Source organism: Strongylocentrotus purpuratus, unplaced genomic scaffold (genome assembly GCF_000002235.5).
Source record: "Strongylocentrotus purpuratus isolate Spur 01 unplaced genomic scaffold, Spur_5.0 spur5_scaffold_5, whole genome shotgun sequence".
Taxonomy (NCBI): domain Eukaryota; kingdom Metazoa; phylum Echinodermata; class Echinoidea; order Camarodonta; family Strongylocentrotidae; genus Strongylocentrotus; species Strongylocentrotus purpuratus.
The window spans coordinates 18714534-18725103 of NW_022145611.1; the positions used below are offsets into that span (position 1 = coordinate 18714534).

General features: G+C 38.9%; 1 protein-coding gene across 1 annotated transcript; it reads right to left on the reverse strand.

Moving 5' to 3' along the window:
* Nucleotides 1–1694: 1694 nt before the first annotated feature.
* LOC763081 (insulinoma-associated protein 1a) lies at nucleotides 1695–7266 on the reverse strand. Its single transcript, XM_003728770.3, has one exon. The coding sequence runs from the start codon at nucleotides 6959–6961 to the stop codon at nucleotides 5507–5509; it is 1455 nt and encodes a 484-aa protein (XP_003728818.2). The 5' UTR covers nucleotides 6962–7266; the 3' UTR covers nucleotides 1695–5506.
* Between the last annotated feature and the right edge of the window lie 3304 nt (nucleotides 7267–10570).

The following is a 10570-nucleotide window of genomic DNA, read 5'->3' on the forward strand; positions in this document are numbered from 1 at the left end:
CTACCTGAGGAACTGTATATTTTGTCCGCTTTCTTTGTCTGTCATGTTCATAGTGATAGCTTCTTTTCCCCCTGCAAACAAAAAAGAAAACAAGGTTATTTAATAAAAGGATCATGCGACAAATAATCATTGTGATTCAAATTGATGCAAGGATTTTTTTGAATAAGCAATGCTTTTCACCAGAATCTTCTTTGTAAAAACGACTTTTACAAATCTCAGCCATGCAAATCTGCCACTGTGTTGTAAGATCACTTTCAGATTAGGAGAAGTGTATTCTTTAATGAGTATTTTACATTGAATGGAACGTCTCAACTCAGTAAGCATGGCTGAGATTTGTAAAAGTTGTTTTTACAAAGAAGATTCGGGTGAATAGTAGTGCTTATTCAAACAAATATTCGCATCAATTTGAATCACAATCATTATTTGTCGCTTAATCCCTTTTAATGACCTTGTTTTCTTTCTCGTTTGCAAGGGGAGAAGAAGATATGTCACGTTAAAGACATCATAAAGATCAGTGTTGTATGCGTATTATATACAGGCCAGTAACAGCTATGTAGCTTGTAAATTTGTAAGAGGGAAAATGCTGATTGGAATGATAATGATGAAATAGCAAATAATTGAGGAGTATCATAGGTACCAATTCAATGGATATTTGTATAAAAAAGAGCCCCTGTCAGTACTAAAAGAGCCCCCGTGAGAAGGCTCACGGGGGCTCTTTTTGGGGGGGGGGGAAGAGCCCCCGTGGACAAAAAATTAATTTGAGCCCTGATCATCATCATCATCATCATCATCATCATCATTATCATCATCATCATCATCATCATCATCATCATCATTATAATTATTATCATCATCATCATCATCATCATCATCATCACCTTCATCATCGTGTCACCGCTGCCGCCACCACCACTATCACCACCAAAACAATAATCTTCTTCGTGATCAGCAGGATCATTGTCATCATCGTCAGCATCACCATTCTCCTCCCTTTCTTACTTCCATCATTTGATCATCATCTTCTTCTTATCACTATAATCATCATCTTCTTCTTATCACTATAATCATCATCTTCTTATCACTATAATCATCATCTTCTTATCACTATAATCATCATCTTCTTATCACTATAATCATCATCAACATCATCCCCAACTACCTCCTTTCCTCTTTCCCACACTCACCAGTGTCATAATCACGAACAGCAACATTTCAAATTGCATTTATAAAAATAAAAAAAATAAAATTACCCTCAGTTCTTCTCTCCTTTCTTTCAGTTACGTATAAATAGAGTTCATTATCAGTATCATCATCATCATCATCATCATTATCATCATCATTATTTTCAACATTATCTTCATCATCAATATCATCAAAACTATCGCCATCATCATCATCATCATCATAATCATCATCGCCATATTGTAGTCACCATCATCATCACCATCACCATCATCGACATCACCATCATCATCATCAACATCATCGCCGTCATCATCATCATCATCATCATCACTATCATCATCATCATCATCATCATCATCATCATCACTATCATCATTATCATCATTATCATCATCATTACAGTCATTATCATTACAGTGTTATTATCAGCAAGGTTATCGTCATCTATTCAAAAGACTTCATATCAAATATCACCAAGTATACAACGAAACATTAAAATACACATCGTATTCACAATAAATATTTAAAGTGTTTAACTTTATTCATTTATTCAGTCAACATAATTGTAAAAGTTATATTACACAAATCAAATAATTCAACTACTCAGCATGAGCATGCGTAGCTGTTACAAATTTTGGATGTACGACAAAATAAATACATTCATAACACTAACTAAAAAATCTTGCCAACATGTCGGCAATCCAAAAACAACGGTAATCATTATACAGGTATTTGTTAAACTTAACAATGGCCTCACCCTTAAATAGGGCCAATCCATTTTCTTATATCTTCTCGCAGCACCAAATAATAATATTTGCAAGGTGTTTGTTGTAATAAATAACGTGGAATGTGTCCAATAAGTTAATAGATAGAATATGGAATCATTGATATACATCTGCATGTTATAAAAACATTGTTGTCAGCATTTGTTTCAACCCGACTGCGAGACATGGACACTATTATATCGTCCACACCAACTTAAAATACACAAAATAGACAAATCGAATGGATAGAAATTGAGAAAAATAGAGGAATTTACGTAACAGCAAACAATGATCAGACGCATGAGAAGAGAAGGCAGCAATCGAAAGAAGTTAAACTGACGGCATTTCAAATAAACATGTTATTTGACAACATTTTCGGACAAGACAATGCGTAATCCTGCATTGATATTTGTCCCCAAATGCATATGTTGATAAATCTATACTTTGTACGCATCATTGACAGTCCTTATCGAACAGGTACAGTACAATAAATTTTCCGCTACAAAGACTTGCTGTATCTCTTCACTGCAGTATCTGGCAATATGGTAATCATCATTTTGATAAGTATTATTTGGATACCAAATTCATGTTATCACGAAAACAGTATGTATACATTGACGAAGAAAAAACAAATTCAAATACTTCTGTTAATGTTATTACAGCTTTCTCGTTCGGAAAACTACGCATTTTCACATGTACCTTTTCGGTGATATTTGATAAAACAATTGAAGGCATTTGCAGACATTACAGTTACGTATATTAATATGACGAAAAGTAGATTCAGATTATATCTATACTTGATTTTTTTTCTTTTAAAAAATATAGAGTTGACAATTATTCATTGAACAGACAATTTTGATTTACAGAAATGCTCAGATTGACAACAATTGATTTACAAAATTAGGCAGAACTTTTCAGATAACTTTTTTCTCCGTGAAATATAGATATCGACGCGTTATGATTGTGTCATCAGCGCGTCAAAGTGAAATTATCACTAAATAAGGCTCATAACTTTTCTTTTTACTAATTCTAAATCAAAGTAGGCCAAGGTATCGTGGCTAAAATAGGCACCGTGAATGCATAAGCACCCTCTGGTTAAAATCGACGCAAAAAAGGTTAATTTTGGCCGATTTTGCCAGACAGTCTTCTGGTCATTTTGCGTTTTGAAGGCTACTGTGGTTTTAAAAGGAAAATAAAGAGAGATAAACATTCTGATGGAATGTGCAAGTAAAATACTGAACTTAGTGAACAACAAGGCAGATTTAAGTGCTTCAAAATATACAGTGAACGGAGAAGTGACAAATTCTGAAATAGCACGAACAAAAATTAAAAAGAGGATAGTTGGGAAACTATGCTTAAAATCGAATTCAATTAAAAGTAGAGAAACCAAATAAATAAATAGAGAGAAATTCACTCACACCAGCAATAAATATCATATAATCATAAATAGTTAACAATACATTCTTGCACTAATCATTGAGTCCAACAGATGAAATAAAGTACAAACAAAAGAAATAAGTTACTATTGATTTTCTGACAGAAAATGGCAAGGGTTCGACAACATAATTAGGCAACATTCCAATCACAGACGAATACGATTGGAAAGTGAAATACCACTATGTCAACCGTTGGAATGTAAGCAAATGGGAAAAAATATGACAGAAATAAAGATTTATACATTTCCGGTGCGACAAAGGCAATTTCATTGCAGTAATCTCGTCTTATTGTGTGCAGCGAATTCGGTTGGAGGCGCGTTCTCCAACGGTTTCTTTGTCTGCGGTTTTCCGAGCACTCGCTGTACTGTTAACAAGCCAATATGTACCCGTAAGATTCGCATCGGCTCCGTTTTGTGTCCGCACTAGCTCGCGTAGACAAAGAAACAACCCACTGTACTTTCGGACTCTCCTTTCTCTCGTTTGGAGTGGGACATGTTCATTGGGCGGATTAGTGAGAGTGCAGAAGGAAATCTTGTCCGACCACCGACTATAAACATTTACGAACGACTGTGAATGTTTATGGGTACATCATAAGCATTTTCTGGGAGGATTTATGTCTTCCATGAAGAATTATTGCACCGTGGGAAATATAAACTATTTTATACCAATAGAGAGAGAGAGATTTCACTTAAACCAAGCAACCTAACTGAAGGAATTCACCATAAACGATGACCAATTTTACCAAACGTTTACAATGCTTTGGCAAAAATGCTGACTGGCTAAATTGCACATGAACAGGACAAGCATATATTAATGCAATAAGTAATATACAAACCTCTCCTTATTAAGATAAAACTCCCATTTAGAACTCGGTTTACATTAATTAAAAATAAACAATTACTTCTATACGGTAATTTCACGGTTCGGTTCTCAATATGAATGAATGAAGCGGGTACTGCTGAGAACAGAGACACCACCATATCATAATGAGCACGTACTGCATTATGTTTGATTAATTTTGATTAATAATTTACCTCCAACCCTTTAATATCCCACTTCAAATGTTCATTATTCTACTCATCATTGAAAGGTTAACGGACAAAATTAATAGCCTCTGTTATGAGACACATTTCTTAATGATTCGACAAACAGCATAATTAAAACATCATTACAACGTCGCGACGGGGTTACGCACAATCTGGTTGAGTTTTGTCGAACTGTATTACAACTATAACGGTTTGATATATTGGAATGTGTAAGAATATGGCAAGATTCTATGTAAGCTATGTCAAAACATGCATATGAACACAGTATCCCCTCCACCTGGTTCGCACACGCTTGAAAGTCTTCAATGAATTATAAACTATCGTCTACTTCAATGACAAGTTAATTTGAAACTTAACATTTTCATTCTTCCTAATTCCTAATGTACAAACATAAACGAAACTATAAAATAATTTATGCAAAACCGACCGATGGATTTCTTCAAAAATAAAGCTTGGCATATATTTTTCATCAAACGATATTGTGGATATAATACTTAGGGAATTATAACAAGACCATCTGTTTTCTATCCCTATACTATTTTACCATGCAGTAGAATGTTTAATTAAAGAAATTCCATGAGTCTTTGAATTGCAGTCTATTACACGGAGAGCATTCTTTCCTTTCTGTCACAAAAGCTAAACTCGACATGAACTCAGAAACAAGCCATATAATGATAAAGAATAAATAATATATTACTGTTGTTATCTAACAATGGAGAGAATAAATAATTTCGTGGAAATCGTGACTTTGAGTGGTAATAAAGCAATATAGAACCAAGTGCGTAATGGGCAAGTTGTGCAGTAATAAAATATTAGATTAATGTTTGTAAAACATGATGTAGGCACCATGCACATTCCCAATAATAGTTAACAATTCATAACACTCAATGATACAAAAATACATTTTAATGTCTGATGATAATCTCTTAAACACATTAACAGATGCCCATTCTCCGCCATTATAATTTTAGGGTAACTCTTTGTTTTGGTATTTTCTATTCATACTCTATATTGTCTTTTTGCTACTAATTTCTTTAGCGTTCCAATCACCCTTATCACAGTATGTGGTTGAGACTTACGTGCGAAGAGCGGGCATTTGTAGGAGAATCACCTGCCTGTTCTCCGATGGATGCATCTTGTTGATATGTCGGGTAAGACCTGGTGAGGTCGGGAAGATACTGGCGCAATACTTACAGGCGTACATCTCTCCTGGTAAGCCATGTTGTTGCATTTTCTCAAGACGGTCAAGGGCAACTCTCTGGTCATAGTTGTCTTCACAGTCTCGGTTGCTGGGTTTGGTTGCAGTGTTGCTGTTATTGTTGTTGCTGACGGCATGGGTCAGGACATGTTTGGCTCTGCTAGTCAGGCTGTTGAAAACACGTCCACAGTACTGGCAGGGAAAGGTTTCCTCTTCCCCATGTTGCTGCATGTGGCGACGGAGGTTGGCTGGTCGGCGGAACTTGCGGCCACACTGATCACAGTGGTAGAGCATGTCACCACCGTGACTCGTTTTGGTATCGTTGTTATTGTTGTTGTAGGTGCTACTGGGGCTAGGAGTGCTACGTGGGGTGTCCATGGATGTAGGGAACAGGTGGTGGAGGGGGCTCGGTGTGCTACCCCTGCTCATGCTCCCTTCGCTGCCACTGTCACCCTTCCTAGTGGTATCGGGAATATTGAGGACGGTGGTAGGGTAATGTTTGAGGGCTTCTTTGGCCCCACCTGCAGGTAGGATGCGAGGAGAGTTCGTTGGTGTAGATCTTTGACTGTTGCTGGTGTTGTTGACTGGTTTTGGTTTATGCCAACGACGATGTGAAGCCAAGTTCGCTGGGCAGTTAAAAACTTTGTCGCACTCTGGGCACCTGTACTCGACATGGACTATACAGGAACACTTATGTGATGCGAGAGAAAGTGGATCTGAGTAACTTTCTTTGCAAAGTTTGCACAAAAAGTCTCCTCCGAGTTTGGTTCCGTTCTGATCACTGGTCTTTCCAAGGGAGTTCGTCTTGCTGGTTATGTCGACTTCCTCTCTGATGATAGTACCATGGACAGGGGAACGGTTGTCCTCCTCGAAGGTTAATTTTCTGGCCGCTTTGGGTTTCTTAGCTCGATGTGGCTTGTGGTCCGAATCTGAGTTGGGTCGCTTGGTGCCCAGAACTGGAGGGGCACTCAGGGTCAGCTTGATGTTAGGAGTTACCGGAGAAGGCATGGAGGCTTTGTATCCCGTCGTGAAATAAGGGGTAAGAGGTATATGAGACGACGTGAGTGCAGGACCAGAGGCTTGAAGAACATTTGGGGATCGAACGGTTGCATCTCGGTCGAACTGGAATGCCAATGACGGGTCCTTGTGGCTGATGGGAGCTACTGGACTCTGACTGTAACCGGAATCAGGTGAATTGAAAGGTCGGATGTAAGCGTCTGTCAGATCACCATCAACAAAGCCAAGATCATCATACTCTTCGTCAGAAGTTCTCTGTCTGTACGTCACGCTGCCAGTTCTCTTGGTCCGTTTCACAAGAAAATTACGCGGCATATTGCAGACTTTGAGGTAAAATAGCACCAGTTGAAAGTGTGTAGTAGAGATAGAATGAGAGTACAGGTGTCTGCACGTAAAATACTCTGGACAAAAATAAATAATGCACACTATTGCAAAGGATGTTTCAGTTGCACTTGTAGGGTCTAGCAATCCGAAGCAGCTGTATTGCAGCAAAAACAATGAGAAAAGTCAGAGTGCAGCAACAGTGATTTGTGCTCTTGTCGAGCGAACCAAGCGTGATGTGAAAACACTTCCGTCTCCCGAGAAAGCTGCAAGGAAAGTGACAAGAGATGAGACATATAGCAGTTTAATATCAGATCGGTGAGATGTGCGATATTACACAGCACGAGACCAGACGGTAATAAGCTCGTTCCTGATTGGTCAAATGAAGTTCGCTGTTCGCCTGGTCGCGAGTCAGTCGTGTGCCGGTTCGTTAAGGCAGTGCTTGATGTGTGCGGTGAGAAAGTGTGTGTATGTGCCCTGTGTGCGTGTGTTCGCGAAGGTGATTTGAGAAGTCAACAGGCTGTAAATCGTTGAAACAACAAAGATCCCACATCACCACCACTCTTGACCACTTATGTAAATGTATTTTGTATGTCCAGCTGATTAGATACCCTTTCCTCTAAAATTAACACAAAAGAGATGATGTTGAACTACCGGATTCGTTAAAAAAAGTCTTCAATAAACCGATTTTGTTTTCTTCAGATGGGTCACTAGATGGGGGAGACGTGAAGCTATCTTGTTTTCGTTTCACATAGGTTAGTGAAAGTTTATGCATTATGCATGGCGCTCCATTGTGTGGTGCTCATATAGCATTGTGGGCCACCTTTCGGAACAATGCGACTTTATAGCCCAGTCGGCACGCGCCCTCCATTGTTTTCATATCTCAGACTCGGATTGTTTCGTCATCAGCTGCTAGGGCTCTCGGCTACCGGCGCGGAGAGCGACTAAAACTAATTACATCGTTGCAGTGGTTGTAATGGCATTCTCGTAGCTCAAATCCCCTCTCCATCTCTTCCCATCTCTCTTCCTCGAGCCGGTGATGATGAAGTGGCTTTGTTGTTTCGTGATGTCGCTCAGCTCTTAACTAGCCTGATTTTTTTTCCGGAATAAATTCACTTTCCCCAACTCTTTTAATGAATGCACTTAATAATGCTGTATTCACAAAGGTCGCGTGAAGACAAACTCATTCACCTGTATCTGTTTAAAAAATAAATATATCAGATTAAGTTAGTTGCTTCAAAACGAGCGGATATTTATCAATTGTTTTGCAATAAAGTCAGATTGCATTTTTGTCGATAACATCAAAATCACTTTTCGTCTATTTTTCAGCTTTCATGGTACCGTGCCCTCGCCTGTCAACATCTGATAGCAAGCAAACACACCCTGGTGGGATGCATTTTTTAAGATCTTGGTACTGCAGAGAACTTTGATGGTATTGTAAAATCCCAAACCCACCGGCCAATTAATCAATTGTTGGAACACACCGGGGAGTGGGGCAGGAGGGGTGGGGGTGGGGGGGGGGGGGGGGGTGGTGACGGCTTAGAATTAAAATATGGTAGGCATAAGTAATTTTTGGGGTAGTTGAATCCCTCAGTCCACAACCTCCCCCACTCTCTCTCTCTCCCTCCTTCTCCCTGTACCTCTCTCTTTTCTCTCCCTCCACTTTCCCACCCTCACCCTCACTCTCACTCTTTCACCCATCTCTTCCCCGTTTATCTCACTCCATTGGCTTTGTTTTCCTGCCCCTGTTCTTGTTTTTTCTCCCTTCTTAGCTTCTTCTGTGTAAAGCTATCTGGTCGCCTGCGTGCAGGTTGTATAGAGATGAAGCGGAGACCCGAGTCGTGATTGGTTCTTTGTTTGTTCGTATTACCCCCATCCGAACGGGGTAAACCCCGCTGTAGGAATGTTGTGTGTGATGGAGAAGGGGCTCCTTAGAGTCAGAGAGAGTGTGTGTGAGAAAGAGAGAGAGAGAGAGAGAGAGAGAGAGAGGAGAAAGAGAGAGAGAGAGAGAGAGAGAGAGAGAGAGCGAGAGAGAGAGAGAGAACCACTGGCCGGGCTGTAAACACGGGCTAGGATGGCGGCACGCGACCGGCGCGCGCCCCGCTTCATGTGACTGGTAGTGGGCTCTGATCCCTCTCCGAGTGTCGCTATCTCGTTGACTCCGAAAATTCCGATCCCAACTCGGAGAATGTGTCCGAATCACCTTAAAACAATGAACATGGAATGAAAAACAAATAACGAACAGGAAAATTGTCCTAAACTTAACCATTGATATGTCACTTGGTGACTTATGAGAATTTTAAACGGGATTTGTGTGTCAATGACCTATGTTTTTCATCAAAAAAATGTTATACATTGATAATTGCTAGAGGGTGAGATGAAAGTGGTGTAAGCTTAGGCCGTATTTCATTTTCGGCAAACCAAGTTAATGAATTTAACAAGAAAAAAAAATGAATAAAACACCCTTGGAAATGGGTTTATATTATTTCCTAAATGCGCTGAGAAGCTATCATGTTATCAAACGCAATCTTAATTACTTAGTTGAACTTTCTACCAGAAAAAACGTTGTAAATGACTTCATGCAACCCAATCTATATGGAACTGTATTTTTAATCTTTAAATTTAAAAACGTGTTGCAATATATTGCTTTTACTTATTTTACATGAAATATACTATTAATTTAATTTTAGTTTCTACCAGAAAAAAACGTTGTAAATGACTTCATGCAACCCAATCTATATGGAACTGTATTTTTAATCTTTAAATTTAAAAACGTGTTGCAATATATTGCTTTTACTTATTTTACATGAAATATACTATTAATTTAATTTTAGTGCTTTACCGATAATGTCGCTTTATGTGTTCTTAACAATATATATATTTCTCTATTTTATGTTCAATATTTTATCGAACAAAGCACAATATTTATACAAATTATATTTATCTACACATGTATTTTTATTTATTTTTTCTGGGGGAGGGAGAGGCATTTTTTTAAAATCCAGTTCAGTTTAATACCACTCCCAGACAAACAGTCGTGATATACATATATTTTTCGGTACAATTTGTGAGCACTTCATAATTATCATATGCTGGGGTAGCCAAATCATGAACATATTGACGAACAGTACAGCGGACAATATTCAACCAATCAAGCCACTTTTTCCTTGAGCAATAACCACTAAGCTCGACAATCTGATGAATACACGCCCCAACCGCACCGGCATTCCGACTCCTTCTTGCACCCCTTCTACCACTACCACCACCCCACCACCACCACCACCACTAGCATTACCCCTACCGATACCCCCACCCTCATTCCCTGGATGGTATAATAAGGGGTTGGCTTGGCCGACTTACATCCCTCTAGGCCTACGCAGCTGCACCGGACAAAGCCCTTTGTGAATTCCTGTCAAGGTTTTACACGACCATTCATTACTCCTCTTATTTTCTCCATTTTTGATTAATCATCTGCATATTTTGGGGCGAGATCCTTTCCCTTGTCTTTGGGCAAACGAGAGATGAATGTTCCAGCCCCAAAACTACAATAAAAAGATGCTATTGCAAGAGACATTAAAATTGTTTGACGGAAGAAATTATGAC